Source organism: Leucopleurus acutus (genome assembly GCF_964270905.1).
Source record: "Leucopleurus acutus genome assembly, chromosome: 3".
Classification (NCBI taxonomy): Eukaryota; Metazoa; Chordata; class Mammalia; order Artiodactyla; family Delphinidae; genus Leucopleurus; species Leucopleurus acutus.
The window spans coordinates 12,478,869-12,498,072 of record NC_139145.1 but is presented as its reverse complement, the minus strand read 5'-3'; the positions used below and the strand labels follow the sequence as shown (position 1 = coordinate 12,498,072).

The 19,204-nt window shown below is 47.5% G+C and overlaps 1 protein-coding gene across 1 annotated transcript; it reads right to left on the bottom strand.

Moving 5' to 3' along the window:
- Positions 1-16,029: 16,029 nt before the first annotated feature.
- Positions 16,030-16,821, bottom strand: LOC309959988 (UDP-N-acetylglucosamine transporter TMEM241-like; the record flags this gene model as incomplete). Its single annotated transcript, XM_082836531.1, has 1 exon — positions 16,030-16,821. The coding sequence occupies one exon, from the start codon at positions 16,819-16,821 to the stop codon at positions 16,030-16,032; it is 792 nt and encodes a 263-aa protein (XP_082692657.1).
- Between the last annotated feature and the right edge of the window lie 2,383 nt (positions 16,822-19,204).

The following is a 19,204-nucleotide window of genomic DNA, read 5'->3' as shown; positions in this document are numbered from 1 at the left end:
AAGCCTGAAAGACGAGCTCTCATACCTTACCCCTCAGTGTCAGTTCTGCAACAGAAAGAGATGGTACCTTTGCATCTCCAACAGGAAGAAGATTACTACTTAGCTACTCAACAGGAGGAAGGAAGGATTTCTCCTTGCCTGGCAACGGCCCAGCCAATGAGAGACTGTCACAACTCAGCCAAAGAAAAGCCACTACACTTCAAACTCTCAGTTTCCTCCAATGGATTCTTTGTTTATAACATCCCTTCCCAACTCCCCCGCTTCTCGATAAAAGAACGTTTCTCTCCTATGTCTCCAGACTTGCCTGTGGTTCTCCATAGATGGCATGTCCCAAATTGCAATTCTTTGCTGTTCCCAAATAAACCCATTTTGTTGGCAAAATAACTGGCTGTTTTATTGTTTTAGGTCAATATTACTTGGTATCTGAGAAGACCCCCAGTGACTCTGAGGCTGGGAGCAAACAGGTATTGGTACCCACAGAGCCCACTGAACTCCCTGCTTCCTTGCCAACCCTTGAGTTTGAGGGTGAATTTTCCCCTGGATTCAAGCTCCGCTCTTTTTGCATTTTGAAAGTCTCCAGGCTTTATCTGGGAATCTGCTTATTGTATTTATTTATGTTTGAAGCCTTCATCCTTTCTGTTAAAGGCTCTGTCCTTTCTGGGAGTACTCATTTGGCACTTCGGCCTGACTTTTGAAACCAGGCTATTTCTCCTGGAACTGTGCTAGTCCTCAGTCTAATTCTTCCCAATACTCTGTCTTAATCTGCTCAGAGAAGCAACTCTCCAGACTGGGAATGAACCTCTCTCTGTCCTTATTGACACTGGAGCAACCTGGCTGTTCCTATTGGAAGTGTGCTATTTACTCCCCAAGCGGGGGGTCAAGCTGGTTCTTTTTTTTTTTTGCAGTACGCGGGCCTCTCACTGCTGTGGCCTCTCCCGTTGCGGAGCACAGACTCCGGACGCGCAGGCTCAGCGGCCATGGCTCACGGGCCCAGCCGCTCCGCGGCATGTGGGATCTTCCCGGACCGGGGCACGAACCCGTGTCCCCTGCATCGGCAGGGAGACTCTCAACCACTGCGCCACCAGGGAAGCCCCCAAGCTGGTTCTTTAAATGGGGTGAAAGTGAGGGCGGATCGGTGGGTTGGGCAGAGGCATACTTAAGTGGTCTGCGTACCACCTTGGCGGTGCTGTGTGCAGGAATCATGCACAGTACCCTGCTTTCACTGGCACCACAGGAATAGCAGTTGGTTTGTGGTCTTTCTGTATCTTATTGTTCATAACTGCCCCTACTGAGCATGCGTGTAGTTATTTTCAGTCCCTTATATTATAGTTTCTTTGTATTCTGTTGCTAGAGGAGACGTTTGTCCAGGTGCAAGCCTTCCAGTAAAGGGTCCCAGGTCCCAGCCTGTCTCAAAACTTACCAACCTGGTTTTCCAGATCTGTATCAGTTAGTCCACATGCTTGTTGGTGAGGGTCAAGACAAATATCGGATGAAACTAGACAAATGGGAACATCCTCTGAAAGAGATTTAGAAAAGTAAACCCCTACATTTTGGCAAGAAGCTAGAACATTTGCTGGAGACCTCCACGGATAAGTTACAGGAGCTTTTCCTACACCTATTGATTGGAACAAAATTTAGGCTTGCACACAAAAATCTGATGAACCTGTTCATGACTATTATAATCAACTTCAGATTGTTTTCAAAGAAAATTCTGGTCTTCCTTCAGATGCTGAATCCGCTTGGGTAGCCTTTAACTCTGTGTTTATTAGTGTGCTGAACTGGGATCTTTCTCTTTTAGTTAAAAGGACCAGGGTCGAGGGGCAAACTACGTCCACTCCAGATTTAGTTAATTTGGCAAATCAGCACGCTCACACCCTAGATGCGTCATCTAAAAGAAAGACCTGCAAAATTCTTAATTTTCAACTCTGAAAAATGAAGCTCTCTAAATGAAACCAAACCTTTCTAGTTTCTGCTATTATTGCAAAAAACCAGGACATTGGAAATGAGATTGTTACAAATTTAGGCTTTCAGACGTCTTCAGTTTTCTAACCAGCCTTTCTAATTCCCAATGATGAGGCTTCGAGGAATTACTTCGGCTCTTCCCAATACTCTGTCTTAATCTGCTCAGAGAAACAACTCTGCAGACTGGGAATGAACCTCTCTCTGTCCTTATGGACACCGGAGCCACACTCTGGGTGTCCAATCCCACTGCTTTAGAGCAGCCTCTGCCTTGGAGAACCGAAACAGTTCAAACATCGGGGATCTCTGATGAACCTCAAGAGGTTCCTGTCTCTGAGCCTATTCCCTTTTGTTTAGGTCCCTTGAGGGATACCCACCCTTTTCTCCTTAGTTCCTCTGCCCGTACTTATTAGGCTGAAACTTCTTAGAAATGTACCATGCCAGAATTTCTTTCTCCCAAAATGGGGAAATAATACTTGAATTTGACAGTAGCAATCAAAATAACCAATCAGGTGAATTAAATAACCCTTCAACATCTTTTATTTGCCCCATCTCTGATGATACTGGAGCTGATTCTGGAAACCCTGATCATTTGTCCCTATTGATTCAGCTACCACCCCGCTTATGGGCAAAATCTCCATCTGGTGTTGGCAAAATCCACAGTGCATCTCTCATTGCTATTCAAGTAGATCTCTCAAAACTTCTCCCCAGGGACTCCCCTGGTGGCATAGTGGTTAAGAATCCGCCTGCCAATGCAGCGGACACGGGTTCGATCCCTGGTCCGGGAAGATCCCACATGCCACGGAGCAACTAAGCCCATGCACCACAACTACTGAGCCTGCGCTCTAGGGCCCACAAGCTACAACTACTGAGCTCACGTGCCACAACTACTGAAGCCCTTGCGCCTAGACTCCGTGCTCTGCCACAAGAGAAGCCACCACAATGAGAAGCCTGCACACCGCGACGAAGAGTAGCCTTTGCTCGCCGCAACTAGAGAAAGCCCGCGGGCAGCAACGAAGACACAGCGCAGCCGAAAATAAATAAATAAATAAATTTATTTAAAAAAAAAAACCTCTCCCCAGAATTAATCAATACTCTATAAGTAAAGATGCGCTTCAAGTTATAAAGCTCATAACAGAAGATTACAAGGGTCAGCACCTCATTATTCCTTACACTAGTCCTTGTAACACTCTTATTTTACCTGTGAGAAAACTCAAGGGCTGAGGATGGAGGTTTGTCGAGGAGCTCCGAGCAATAGACAACATTGTTATCCCTTGTCACCCTGTTGTTTCTAACCTATCCACACGACTAACATTCGTTCCCACTGAAAGCAAAAGTTTCACCATAATTGATCTATGCAGTGCATTCTTCAATATTCCAGTTGATAAGGCTAGCCAATATCTTTTTGCCTTCACCTGGGAAGGACAACAATACACCTCAACAGTAGTGCCCAGGGTTTCACAGAGTCCCTCTTAACTTTTCATAAATATTTATTTATTCATTCATTCATTCATTCATTCATTTATTTATTTATTTATTTGCCACACTGCACGGCATGCGAGATCATAGTTCCCAGAACAGGGTTCGAACCCTTGCCCCCTGCAGTGGAAGCATGGAGTCCTAACCACTGGACCACGAGGGAAGTCCCTTAACTTTTCACAAAATCTTGAAATCTGATTTGGATAATGCAAAATTTTCTTCAGACTCTACTTTGTTGCAATATATAGATGATTTGCTCCTATGCTTCTTTTCTCAATCCTCTTCATGGGAAGATAGCATCCACCTGTTAAAACTTTTGGTCTTGGGAATTCCCTGGTGATCCAGCGTTTAGGACTCGGCAGTGGCCCAGGTTCAATCTCTGGCCAGGGAAATAAGATCTTGCGGCCAAAAAAAAAAAAAAAAAAAAAAAGAAAGAGAAAAAACCAACAAAACAAAACAACTTTTGGTCTTATAAATTCTCCAGAGAAAAATTGCATTTTGCTCAAATTTAAGGTTTGATGTTTACGGTACCTGATCTTGGAACGAGGACTACATTTGGATCCAAGTAGGTTTCACAGCATCCTGAACTTCCCAAAACCTAAAACTAAGCAGCAATTATGAGGTTTTCTTGGGCTAGCTGGCTACTGTTGAAATTGGATTCCAAATTTCTTTCTTATGGTCCAGCCCTTATATGCTTTAAAAACATATAAACAGCAAACTTGACCCCGTTATTTGGGGAGGTCAGGATGGCATAGCTTTTGGAGCCTTAAAGAAAAACTTAATGAGACCACCTGCCCTTGGACATCCTAATTATCAGCTTCCCTTTTTCCTTTTTGTATTTGAGAAGGAAGGGAATGCTCTTGGAGGACTCATCCAAAAACATGGGGACCGTCATTGACCCATAGGGTATTATAGCAAGTATCTGGACCCTGTGTGCCACAGAATACCCACCACCTTTGCCTTAGAACCATTCCTCCTACTGGCCTTCTGGTTAAGGCCACCAAAGAAATAATTATGGAATCCCCCTTAACCATCTTTGCACCCCATGCAGTAGAACCTCTCCTGAATTCCCAGCACACTCAACACTTTTCAGTTGCTTACATCCTATGAAATCCTTTTGCTAATTGCTGTTCACGTAACTCACGTTGTTGTAACCTCAACCCTGCTATTTCTCTCCTCTCCTTCACTGACGCATTCCCTCATGACTATTTAACACTGACAGATCACCCTTTGACTCTCTGTAATAATTTATAGGAGACTCCTCTAACCAGTGTAGATAGTTCATGGTTTACTGATGGTTCCTAATTAAAGGATGACAATGGTAAACATCGTGCTGGGTATGTTATTACACCTCTTAAAATTGTTGAGGCAGCACCTTTATCTTTGGCTACTTCGACCTGACAAGCTACTTTGACCTGACAAGCTGAATTATACACTCTCACTCAGACTTGTACTTAGGCAAAAGCAAAACTGTAAACATTTACACCAATATCCAGTATGCCTTTGGGGTAGCCCATGACTTTGGGATATTATAGAAACAGCAAAGTTTCCTTACCTCTAATGGGGAAAATATTAAAAATGGCTCTTGGGCTTCCCTGGTGGCGCAGTGGTTGAGAGTCCGCCTGCCGATGCAGGGGACACGGGTTCGTGCCCCGGTCCGGGAAGATCCCACGTGCCACGGAGCGGCTGAGCCCGTGAGCCATGGCCGCTGAGCCTGCGCGTCCGGAGCCTGTGCTCCGCAACGGGAGAGGCCACAGCAGTGAGAGGCCCGCGTGCTGAAAAAAAAAAAAAAAAAAAAAAATGGCTCTTATACCCAAAATCTATTAGATGTCATGCTCTTGCCAGCCGCTTTAACTACTATTAAGATCCCTGGGCATTCCAAGCTCGACTCCCTAGAGGCTAAAGGAAATCAACTCACTGATATTTTTGCCAAAAACTGCTCTCAAAGGAACCAATGGCCAGGGGCTTCCCTGGTGGCGCAGTGGTTGGCGGTCCGCCTGCCGATGCAGGGGACACGGGTTCGTGGCCCGGTCCGGGAAGATCCCACATGCCGCGGAGCGGCTGGGCCCGTGAGCCATGGCCGCTGAGCCTGCGCGTCCGGAGCCTGTGCTCCGCAGCGGGAGAGGCCTCAACAGTGAGAGGACCGCGCACCGAAAAAAAAAAAAAAAAAAAGGAACCAATGGCCAAACTTCTGTCATGGTCCAAAGGGATGCTCCCTAAGATGATGATCTAGAAAAATTGACAAGAAATGCCCGACCATTGGCCCCAGAAAAGGAAAAGCAATGTTGAAAATCTAGTAACTGTTCATTTGATAAAAAGAGAGAGCTCTCGTTTGGGTTAAATAACAAATCCTGACTGGACTTGTACATCATCTGGTGATCTGAAGGTAAAGATATCCCAGAATTGAGGCAGACGACATCTGGTGAGGAAGCTTTCCCAAGATATTCAGGCTCAAAGGTTTGGAATTCACAGAAGCTTCTCTTTCTCTCTCTCTTTTTTTTTTTTTTTACATCTTTATTGGAGTATAATTGCTTTACAATGGTGTGTTAGTTTCTGCTTTATAACAAAGTAAATCAGTTATACATATACATATGTTCCCATATCTCTTCCCTCTTGCGTCTCCCTCCCTCCCACCCTCCCTATTCCACCTCTCTAGGTGGTCACAAAGCACCGAGCTGATCTCCCTGTGCTATGTGGCCGCTTCCCACTAGCTCTCTATTTTACGTTTGGTAGTGTATATATGTCCATGCCTCTCTCTCGCTTAGAAGCCTCTCTCTTTCATCTGGACTATTAATTGACATTGGATTCTTATCCAAATCCTTGGTCTCTGAATTTGCAAACTACAGGCTGTATTATTGATAAAACATTTAGTTCCAAATAGTTCTTTTGAGATAACAATATTGTTTTTTAAAAACAAGTCTTTGAAGTTTTGCTATTTTTGTGAAAAGTCCATCAATTATTGCTTCCTGTTTAATCCTGCACTGTCTTCCCAAACCACGTGTTTAATTTTCAGTTTTGAGTGTCCTCTTGCTGGTCTCACTACTCTAAGATACAGACTTTAGACGGGAAATGCCTGAGAGGTCTCCCTCCTACTACCCCTTGTTACTGGAATGTGACCTCAGTAGGTTTCCAATCTGTGCACTTCTCCCTCCAGCTTGGGCCATGACACCCAGGAAAGTTTTCCTCGCATCAAGGGACAAAAGGTCACTGAATCTGGAAAAAAAGAGAAGCCTGATTCTTGATCAACAATGTTTTCAGAGAAAGATTTTTGATCAAGAGGGGAAAATGTGAAAATTAACCAAAAAAAACCTCACTTAAAATGGACTCAAGAGGCCAGAATGGGTTCGTGCTACCACTCCTTCCCAATTGCAGATTCAACAGGAAGAGATGGTATCTTTGCATTTCCGACAGGAGGAAGGTTACTACATTGCTACCCAGCAGGAGGAAGAAAGAATTTCTCCTCGCCCAGCAATTGTCCAGCCAATGAGACCGTCAAAACTCAGCCAAACTCTTAGAGGAAAACATAGGCAGAACACTCTATGACATAAATCACAGCAAGATCCTTTCTGACTCACCTCCTAGAGAAATGGAAATAAAAACAAAAATAAACAAATGGGACCTAATGAAACTTCAAAGCTTTTGCACAGCAAAGGAAACCATAAACAAGACGAAAAGACAACCCTCAGAATGGGAGAAAATATTTGCAAATGAAGCAACTGACAAAGGATTAATCTCCAAAATTTACAAGCAGCTCATGCAGCTCAATAACAAAAAAACAAACAACCCAATCCAAAAATGGGCAGAAGACCTAAATAGACATTTCTCCAAAGAAGATATACAGATTGCCAAGAAACACATGAAAGGATGCTCAACATCACTAATCATTAGAGAAATGCAAATCAAAACTATAATGAGATATCATCTCACACAGGTCAGAATGGCCACCATCAAAAAATCTACAAACAATAAATGCTGGAGAGGGTGTGGAGAAAAGGGAACACTCTTGCACTGCTGGTGGGAATGTAAATTGAAACAGCCACTATGGAGAACAGTATGGAGGTTCCTTAAAAAACTACAAATAGAACTACCACATGACCCAGCAATCCCACTACTGGGCATATACCCTGAGAAAACCATAATTCAAAAAGAGTCATGTACCGAAATGTTCATTGCAGCTCTATTTACAATAGCCCGGAGATGGAAACAACCTAAGTGCCCATCATCAGATGAATGGATAAAGATGTGGCACATATACACAATGGAATATTACTCAGCCATAAAAAGAAATGAAATTGAGCTATTTGTAATGAGGTGGATAGACCTAGAGTCTGTCATACAGAGTGAAGTAAGTCAGAAAGAAAAAGACAAATACCGTATGCTAACACATATATATGGAATTTAAGAAAAAAAAAATGTCATGAAGAACCTAGGGGTAAGACGGGAATAAAGACACAGACCTACTGGAGAATGGACTTGAGGATATGGGGAGGGGGAAGGGTGAGCTGTGACAGGGCGAGAGAGAGTCATGGACATATACACACTAACAAACGTAGTAAGGTAGATAGCTAGGGGGAAGCAGCCGCATGGCACAGGGATATCGGCTCGGTGCTTTATGACCGCCTGGAGGGGTGGGATAGGGAGGGTGGGAGGGAGGGAGATGCAAGAGGGAAGAGATATGGGAACATATGTATATGTATAACTGATTCACTTTGTTATAAAGCAGAAACTAACACACCATTGTAAAGCAATTATACCCCAATAAAGATGTTAAAAAAAAAAAAAAACTCAGCCAATGAAAAGCCACTACACTTCAAACTCCCAGTTTCCTCTGACGGACTCTTTGTTTATAGCAGCCCTTCCCAACTCCCTCTTCTATAAAAGAATATTCTTCTCCTTTGTTTTCCAGACTTCCCCGTGGTTCACCATAGATTGCATGTCTCAAACTGCAATTCTTTGCTGTTGCCAAATAAACACATTTTATTGGTAAAATAATTGGCTGTTTTATTGTTTTAGGTCAACACAGCCAAGTTCCAGCAACAGGCTAAGGAAAGTATCCAGACGTGGTTAGTGCGGCTTTGGGACACCTGGGGTCGTGGCATTTTTCTGACTGGCCAGGAGGCAGAGAAAATGAGTAATATTACCACACACCATGCCCTCTAGCAGCACCTGCATGTACTTGGGGGTTCAAATGCCTCACTCCCTTATAGATTATTCCAGCCTCCAGGGCCCAGTGAGGGAGATGTCCCTGGGCATGTGGGACCCTGAAAATCTATAGAGGAGGTAGAACAAGTTCTTAGGGAGCTGGGAATAAGGGAGGCCATCTATGCTCTTGTCCTTGCGGGTCCTAATTGGGCCACATTCACTGCAGAGATGAAAGCCAAGATACTCCAGTCTGCCCCCAGCACCTGGTAGGGACTGGTATGGGATATTGATATCCGTGCTGAGCTAAGTCATGGGAATGGGTATGGGTCCCCGAGACAGAGGGGGAACTAGAGAAGACAAAAAGCTATCCCAGTTGGCTGTAAAGGATTCAGTAAAAGTAACCCAGGAGCAAATGTGGTTTAACCTCATTGCTGCCAGGACCTCACCTGAAAAGGAAGACGAGCAACCCAATTGGTCAACCTGTGGAAAGCCTTAAGACTGGAATAGTTCAGACCTGCCCTGACTATCCCTGGTGCCCTGCTAGCTCTCACAGAAGCCTCAGGGATACAGTCCTGTTCGGGATGGGTGCCTCCCATGCCTCAGGTGTAGGATGCAGGGCAAAATCGCCTCCAGGGGAAGCCTATTGAGAGCAATTGGAGGCTCCAAGTTGAAGTGACTGTTCACTAGTCCCCTTGAAATAAATAAAAGGTGATGGCTCTGGTTGACACTGGAGCCAAATGTACTCCACTACATAGCCACACTCAGAAGTTTTCAGGCCCCCTTGGTGCCACTGATGATCATGGAGGGCAAGGCCTTTGGTTAGGAAGGTCCCTTTGACATTGTAAATTGGGTGTTCTCCCCATCGAGAATACGAGGTTTTTCTCTCTTCAATACCAGAGAACATATTGGGTATTGACATCCTACAAGTTCAGTCTACAGACCTCTGACTTCAGTCACAGACCTGTGACTTCCACATTGAGGTTAGAGTAATCAAACCAATGCTGAGGGGAGATGCCAGCTGGGAACGAGTAAGTCTACCGGCCCCCTCACATAGTGGTTACCGGGCTTCCCTGGTGGCGCAGTGGTTGAGAGTCCACCTGCCGATGCAGGGGACACGGGTTCGTGTCCCGGTCCGGGAGGATCCCACATGCTGCGGAGCGGCTGGGCCCGTGAGCCATGGCCGCTGAGCCTGCACGTCCGGAGCCTGCGCTCAGCAATGGGAGAGGTCACAACAGTGAGAGGCCCATGTACCACAAAAAAAAAAAAAAATAGTGGTTACTGTCAAATGATGTAAATTGCCCGGGAGGCATAATGAAATAGGAGAAACTATCCCCAAACTGCACCAAGTGGGTATTGTACACCCTGCCCATAGTGCTTCCAACAGACAGGTATGGCTTGTTAAAAAGCCAGATGGGTCGTGGTGGGTGACCCTGGGCTATCGAGAATCGAACACAGGGGTGTCCCCCATCCATGCAGTTGTGCCCCAAATTGCCACCATCTTAGATACCTTGGCCATAGTCCTAGGAGTGTACCATGCTGTGCCGGACTTAGCAAATGCTTTTTTTTCAATCTACCCCTGGCCACTGAGTCACAAGATCAATTTGCCTCCAAGTAGGAGGGGCAACAATGGACTTTTCAAGCACTTCCCCAAGGCTACCTGCATAGCCCCACCATATGTCATGGGATGGGAGCCCCAGACCTGTCCCTGTTCTCCTTCCCCACATCACTAAAATGAGCCCATTACATTGATAATATAATGTTGACAGGTAAACACTTGCGTCTGCTGCAGGACACTCTGCAGATTTTGCTGGAACATCTGTGAGGGAGACGATGATGTGGATGAACCCACAGGAAACTCAAGTCCCAGGCACCACCGTAAAGCTTCTGGGAGTCATTTGGTTGGGTGAGAGGTACATTGTCCCAGAAGCCGTGATTGATAAGGGGCAACCCCTAAGAATCTGAAAGAGGTCCAAGCTTTCATAGGGGTTTGGGGGTTTTGGAGGACTTTTATTCCCCACCTGATGCAACGCCTCCATCCTTTTCAGAAAAATTTTATTGAAGTATAGTTGATTTACAATGTTGTGTCAATTTCTGCTGTACCCAGTGACTCAGTTATACATATATCTATATATCCTTTTTCATGTTCTTTTCCATTATGGTTTATTACTGGAGATTGAATATAGTTCCCTGTGCTAGACAGTAGGACCTTGTTGTTACCCTTCCTATATATAGGTAGGAAGTGGTGTCTCCATCCTTTATACCAGCTTTAAAGTAAAGAAAGGGCATGTGGGGATTAGAGCAACAAGCTGCCGTTGAGAAGGCAAAAAACACTAGCGAAGCAGTTGAAAGCTCTGGGCATCTCCCAAGCAGGGCTACCATTTGAGTTTGAGTTAGATAGGACCTCTCGCGAAAACCAGCATATCATGGTAATAACATCCCTTCTTATCAAGGGGTGTATTGACAATACGCTCCATTGACCCACCTCTGCCATGGCTCAGACTCCCACGTTGACTGAGTGACTGCGTTTTGCACAGCAGAAGAGCACCCGGTCGGCCAGCCCACTCTCTCTAGAAATGCGAGCGCTCCCAGGCTTTGTAGAGTATGTAGATCCTCCAAACACCCGCTGCTCCCACCGCCTCTATTCCTGTGTAGCCCCTGCAACCTGTAGAGAGGAAGTCGGGGAGATTCCTGCTGATGCCTGCTTCACCTACGGGTCTAGTCGGGCAACGGGTGACCGGGATGGTAGCGGCTATTCAGCCCAACACTGACACCATCTGGATGTCAAACGAACTGCAGCAGCCAGTGGGCTGAATTCAGAGCGATTTGGCTGGGGGATCACTCAGGAGCCCAGGCTGTTTGCTAACCTTTGCACTGATAGTTGGACTGTTCTGAAGAGATTAACCCTATGGCTTGGACAACGGGAAGCCAAGAGGTAGATGATCGTGAATAAGTCCTTCTGGGGTGAGGATATGTGGAGAGACATTTGGGTTCGCTTCCAACAGCCTGAGGCAGCCCTCACTGTTTTCCATGTCCCTGGTTCTTAAGGTGCTGACGCCCCCTGGCAAATGGGGAGCTGATGCTCTAGCCCAGTATGAGCCCTAGTGGACCCCTCAGTAGATACAGCAGATTGGGCGCATAGGAACCGCAGCCACTGCAGTCCCTGACTGGGATGGCATATTGCCAAGGATGCTGGATTGCCCTTGAAATAAAGTGACTTGGTTAACGCCATAACAGCATGTGTGTTCTAAACAACACCCCAGGCAAGTGCCACAGGACTCTGGCGCCCTCCACTGGAGTTCCCAACCAGTGAGGGATTGGCAAATTGATTATATTGGCCCCCTCCCTCCAAGCGAGGGTTCTAAATGTCTTGGTTTACGTGGACACGGCATCTAGCCTAACCCAAGCTTTCTCCTGTGGCCGCCCAAGCCAGGTTGCCACCATTAGGGGATTAGAGAAGCGGAGTACAGATACCCTCTTCGAAAAGACAGTGACCGGGGGTTACATTTTAAGGGTCACGTTGTGCAAGATTAGGCAAAAGCACATGATGTGGAACGGAAGTTCCATTTCCCCTAAAAGCCACAGGCAGCAGGGTTGGTAGGAAAGAAGGATGGAATTTTAAAGCAGCAGATTAAATGACTAACAGGTAAAACCACCTTGGCCGATTCGACTAAAGTACTATCCCAGGCTTTAAGACATTTTCTTTTTTTTCTGTATGCGGGCCTCTCACTGTTGTGGCCTCTCCCGTTGCGGAGCGCAGGCTCTGGACGCGCAGGCTCAGCGGCCATGGCTCACGGGCGCAGCTGCTCCGCAGCATGTGGGATCTTCCCAGACCGGGGCACGAACCCGTGTCCCCTGCATCGGCAGGCGGACTCTCAACCACTGAGCCACCAGGGAAGCCCCGGCTTTAAGACATTTAAATGATTGACCAATAGGGCCTGTTGCCTCGTATGCCAGACCGGGGAGCCCTGCCAAGACACCCAACACTGTAAAGTTACGGAAGTGACGGGAGACAGCCACTGGCTCGACTCTCATCATGGTGGATCACCACGCTGTGCGGCTGAGATCACCAAGCCCCATCACACCTGAGACAGACGTTGTCTACCGGACTTTGCAGTGGGGCGTCCCACAGGGATGGGTGAGTTAGTTCACATCCCCAGGTGAGGAGGAATCCTATTGTCCTGCTACAAGCTGCGCCCATGGAAATGCCCTGTCCCTGGAATGGAACACGTACCACTGAGACAGACGACAAGGTGGTGGTCCTGGTCTGACATATCCCACCCCCAGTCCATCTCACGCCTGACAGCGCTGCCTCTGCTGGCCAGCATATATGCTATGTACAACCAGGTCAAGTTCCTAAAGCTGCAGCCACGTTAACATCTAAGGATCAGGCCACAGGTGTAATTCTTCTAGAAGGGAAGACCTCCAAGTACCAACTAAATCATCTGTTTTTCGTTTGCTTGTTTGTTTGTTTTTTGCGGTACGCGGGCCTCTCACTGCTGTGGCCTCTCCTGTTGTGGAGCACAGGCTCCGGACGCGCAGGCTCAGTGGCCATGGCTCACGGGCCCAGCCGCTCTGCGGCACATGGGATCCTCCCGGACCGGGGCACGAACCCGTGTCCCCTGCATCGGCAGGCGGACTCTCAACCACTGCGCCACCAGGGAAGCCCCTAGTCTGTCTTTTTGACCTTAGACTTCTGCTGTTCCTATGGTGTTCGGTCACAGGATGGGGACATGATGGAAATACCTTCCTACAGTGGGCCCACAGATACGCCCAGCAATCAATCCAGCTGTTGGGTATGTGGGCAGCTGCTCCTCTCTAGTTCATTGGGATCATCATGGTGGGTACCAACACTCCAGTAATGAGATAAGAAGGCACTAAAGCAGTACGTGACATTACAGAAAAAAACAAATTAGGATGAATGCTCTTAATTCATCTGATATTACCAATATTGCCTGGGGCACAAACCGTCAGTAACACTGGACATGGGTATTCTTTTTCTGTCAATCGATCAACACAGGCAGCCCAGCCAACTGCTGACCAGAAAGGTCCTAAAAGCACCACCATCAGAAGCATGGGTGGCAACGCTCAGATTTGAATGGATTCATGTGGCTTACCCCGGGTTAGGGATATTTGAGCACCTAGGCACCCCTATGTTGGGAACAGAAAAAACACTTTCAACAGAACCAACCCAGTTGTACCAGGAATATGGGGAGGACACCATTGGAACTGTGCAGGTATTCTGTCATATTAAAGAACAGCAACTGGTCTGGCACTGACTGGTCACGTCACCCACATATGTATTGGGTAACCCTAAACAGGACCCAGTGGTGTGTGGGAAAACTCTTTGTCTGTGGCTTCCACCTGGATGGTTGGGCTACTACACCCTGGGTATGGGGAGAATCCACCCTACAGTAACAAAAGTTGCCAACTTCCCTCCCCTCATCTGCTATCTCCCAGGCGGGCAAGTTCTGTTTTCCACTGGTGTGATCATTTGGCCACTGTCTTTTTTTTTTTTTTTTTTTTTTTAGCGGTACGCGGGCCTCTCACTGTTGTGGCCTCTCCCGTTGCGGAGCACAGGCTCCGGATGCGCAGGCTCAGCGGCCATGGCTCACGGGCCCAGCCGCTCCGCGTTGGTCACTGTCTTTATTCCCTCTATTGGCCTGGAGGACGTTACAGCACACATAGAAGCCCTTAGTCGATACACCCAGCCATCCTTAAATGAGAAGAGCTGTCCTCCAAAATAAGATGGCCTTGGACATCACTACTGCCTTGCAAGGAGGCACCTGGGCCATTATCCAAGCAGAATGTTGTGTGTTCATACCTGATGAGTCTGCTCATGTAGCATCTTTATTAAAGCACATGAGGACACAGTGAATGCCCTGAGTGACCCCCAGCCTCAGGGACTCAAGAAACCAGTGGTTCAGATCATGGTGATTTCGAACACACACAGCAGTGAGCGGTATAGCTGGCAGTGAGCCACAGCTTGAAGTGAGATCTTAGTTCCCTGACCAAGGCTTGACCCCTGGTCATGGTGGTGAGAGTGCCAAGTCCTAACCACTAGACCACGAGGGACTGTGGCTAGAGTCTGGGCCCCAGTCTTTGTCTGCCTTTAAAAGAGAACATTCTGACAAGGAGACGGAAGGTAGAAAGGAAAGTAAAGCATCTATTAGAAAAGCAGAGTACAGATGGACGGGTGAACTCACAAGAGAGTCGAGCCTTTGGGAAGTTTCAATTCTTTATAAGGGGGCAGTCTTCTGGTCTTAGTTTCCCCTCTGGCCAATCATCTTGCTTTGGGCCCATGGCTGATTTGCCTCAGGACCCTCCGTAGGCGCACACAGCCCTCAGACAAGATGGATTCTAACACAAGGGCCTCTGGCGGGATGGGGGCGGGGAATTGACATGACTTATTATGGTCTGGTGTCCCCTGGCCGCCCCTCTTTAAAAAAAGTTATTTATTTATTATTTATTTATTTTGGCCGCACTGGGTCTTAGATGCGGCCGGGGGGATATTTGTTGAGGCACACGGAATCTTTAGTTGCGGCATGCGGACTTCTTCGTTGCAGCATGTGGACTTCTTAGTTGTGGCATGCAAACTCTTAGTTGTGGCATGCATGCGGGATCTAGTTCCCTGACCAGGGATTGAACCCAGGCCCCCTGCATTGGGAGTGTGCAGTTTTACCCACTGGACCACCAGGGAGGTCCGTGTCCCCTGCCTTTTGACACCCCAAGGAGCCTTTTAACGCATGTGCAGTGTCTTTCTTGCCCCAAGGATGGGAAATATGTGACCTCTTGATCTACTTTTTTTAAAGATTTATTATTTTTTAATTTATTTCTGGCTGCGTTGGGTCTTAGTTGCGGCATGCAGGATCTTCGTTGAGGCATGTGGGATCTTTTGTTGCGGTGTGCGGGCTTATTTCTCGTGCACTTGGGCTCTGTAGTTTGCGGCACGTGGTCTCTCCAGTTGAGGTGCGCGAGCGCGGTAGTTGTGTTGTGTGGGTTTCATTGCCCTGCGATATGTGGGATCTTAGTTCCCTGACAAGGGATTGAACCCGCGTCCCCTGCATTGGAAGACAGATTCTTTACCACTGGACCACCAGGGAAGTGGCCAAGTTCTTTTTCTGTTTGGTGTTTTATTTATTTATTTATTTATATTTTGGGGGCTTGCATTGGGTCTTCGTTGCCACGCGCAGGCTTTTGTCTAGTTGCGGCGAGCGGGGGCTACTCTCTGTTGCGGTGCGCAGGCTTCTCATTGTGGTGGCTTGTTGCAGAGCACAGGCTCTAGGCGCGTGGGCTTCAGTAGTTGCGGCATGCGGGCTCAGTAGTTGTGGCTCACGAGCTCTAGAACACAGGCTCGGTAGCTGTGGCACACGGGCTTAGTTGCTCCACAGGAGGTGGGATCTTCCCAGACCAGGGCTGGAACCCGCGTCCCCTGCATTGGTAGGCGGATTCTTAACCACTGCGCCACCAGGGAAGCCCCTTAGCAAAGAAAATCCAGGCTGCACACTGCCCTGGGGTCATAAGGCATTTTAGCTTCACTGTGCTGCACGTGAGAGAGAATCCTAAAAATCCACTGGCACAGTAGCTGCCATGGAATCTATAGAAATACAGGAACAGAAAGTCCAGGACGCTGAGGAGATCCCCTGTGGGGTGAGATGCATATGCCAGGAGCACCACAGTGAGTAGATAGTTTAAGTACTGCTGGTCAGTGTCACTTAACGCATTGGGTTTCTGGGATTTCTGTAGTATCTTATAAGCCCCTATGCAGCATAAGTGAATTACAGCCCAGAAATAAGCATCTGGATCAAACTGGGAGTCACTGAAGAGCAGGCACCCTGCGGCAGCCAGCAGGAAGGGGGCACTACAGATCTTTGCAGGAGATGTTTTCTCTTTCTGAAAACACTTCTGGTGCCCACAGATGATAACTTCGGCTACATTATGCAAAATGAGAAACATAGGAATGGCCAGTCTGGACAGTGCCCTGGAACCAGCATAGGTGATACCCACAAACAGCACTGAAGCAGGAAGCCATGTGAAAACATCAGATCTTGAACCGCTGTTGATCTCTGCCCAGCCCAGTTTCCATGACACATGAAGCAAAAGTCCACCAATTAAAGCCTGCCACCCTTGGAATAACGTAGGGTAGGTGAATTTCAAGACAGACAGGACATACTTGTTCGTGAGGTAAGAAGCCAGGTAGCAGGTACAAAACGTGAGGCCGACCAGGAACCGCCTCACGCACATCTGTCAATTTGCGACGCTTCCCCGGGGAACCCGCGGGAGTCCCAGGGCCTCCGTGCAAACCGGGCCACCCAGTGGCCAACCTCTTGATCTTTTACTTAAACAGGGTATAGCCTCTCTCTCTCCCTGCCCTAACTGTTATCTTAAAGTGCCCACAGGAGACAAAATCCAACTAGTTACCCTTATTTCCATCTCAAAGTGCAAACGGGAGGCCAGTTGTAAATATCTAGCCTGGAGCCCACCTGCCTCTTGCCTCAGGAAATGTAAACAGAAGGCTAGTTGTAAATGTCCAGCCTGGAGCCCATCTATCTCCTGCCTCAATGCGGCTCTTGGTGGGAAAAATTGTGACTTGTTTTGGGCATCCTTATCTTAATCTGTGTTTCCTCTCCCGCGTCCCTATGTTGCCTCTGTGCTATCTGCCTCCAGAGCAGCCCCATAGCCGCCTAACGAGCCACCTCCAACGCTAATGCAATCCCTGGCTGACTACTCAGCGCATATGGTGGAAGAGGGGGCCATGTGAAATTGTAAGAGCTGGTCATGAGGGGCGGAGTGTTGGGGTGTAACCAAGAGTGGGGTCTGGCTGCTCACTGCTCAAAAGCCAATAAAGAGACAAGGTTGGTGGAAAGGCAAGTTTGCTTTATTGTGGAGGCCGGCAACCGGGGGGCGGGGAGGATGGACTCCTGTCCAAAGGCCAACTCCCTTTGAGGTCCCTGCATGCAGGGGCTACTTGCAGAAACTGCACAGTCAGCTCTGACAGTCATCTTGAAATTGGTCATGCGGTGGTCTGACCAGCATCATCTTCATTGTTTTAAGTACAGTTAATCTTCAGCTCCAGGGTTTGCTCCCATTTCTTTGAGGCCAGTTCTTGGAATTGCGTAAACTGGAGCTGCTTAGGTCCTGGCTGCAGTCTGGTCATCATGTAGTTAACTTCTTCCACCTGGTGGGGGGGTTCGGCATCTACAAGACAGCTCACAGGATATGGCTCAGAATATTATCTATAGCCCTTGAGAAGGAACTAAAAATCCTTGACTATGCTTAGTGACTAAACTATTATTATTTAGTCTTGCTAGACTGTTTTCCTTTGTTTCTACATTTTCTTATTTTTCTGATTAAATTTATTCTTCGACTAAAATTTTTCCACAAACAAAAGGCAGGCTGAGGACATGGGGAAGGACCGACTACAGGGTCCTGCTCCGTTTCAGGAGGAGGTCATTGAGGGGACGTGGCTACCAGTTGACCCTCGAGGTGGACCCAGGGAACCAGAGGCCCCTCACCCCCTCTCCATCCTTGGAATGTATGTTCCACCCACTGTTCTCACAAAGGGAGCCATTTTCAAGGATGCAGCCTTGAGAGAGTAAAGTGTTGTTGAGACAATCTGAACGGTATATGCTACTGAATCCTGTTAAGATCTTTATATAAACTTTTAAGATTCTGGTAAGCAGTGTTGCTGCAAGAGAGAAAGTGGGGTATGAGAGGATGGTCACATCCCAGGTCTTAGGTGAGTCCCTGGGACGGCCACCAAGTGTGGGTTCTTGGCTTTGCACAGGAAAGAATTCAAGAGCGAGCCATAGGAAAGTGAAAGAAGGTTTATTCAGGGAGATACACATGCCATAGACAGAGTGTGGGCCATCTCAGAAGGCAAGAAGCCCCAGGATATGGGGTTGTCAGTTTTTATAGGGGTGGGTAATTTCATTGGTTAATGAGTGCGAAGATTATTCCAACTATTTTGGAGAAGGGGAGGGGATTTCCAGGAATTGGGCCACCGCCAACTTTTTGGCCTTTTACGGTAGGCCTCAGAACTGTCAGGGCGCCTGTGGGTGTGACATTTAGCTTACTGATGTATTACAATTAGTGTATACTGAGGCTCAACATCTAGTGGAGGTCGACTCCTCCGCCATCTTGGACCTAGTTGGTTCTAACTGAGGTAGGAGATAGATGGGCCCCTGGGCTGGACAGATGCTGTTTGTCAAGTGGAGTAAAATTGAAGCTCTGTTCTCACCCAGACGCTCCAAGGACAAAGCTGGTGGCAGAAGCTGAGCTCTGCTGAAGTAAAGAGATAAGATGACAACTCCTGAGGTTAAGGAAAACTTCCCTGTCTGCACATGCTCAGGAAGGCTCCTTGGGGGTCAAAAAGGGAGGGGGCACCACCCCATAAGTGTGGACATGCACCCACAGGCCTTTGCGGTGGGATCCATCTTAGCAAAAAGTTGTGCACGCATGTTGGGGAGTGACCTAGAACAGGTCAGATGTGGGAAAAGAAATGAGATAATTGGCCAAAGACAAACAAAGACCCGGAAGGACTGTCCTATATAAGGGATTTGTATCAGCTCTTTACTGCACTCTTCCTCATTAGAGAGGTGGCCCATACCCTTTCTCTCTAGGTGTG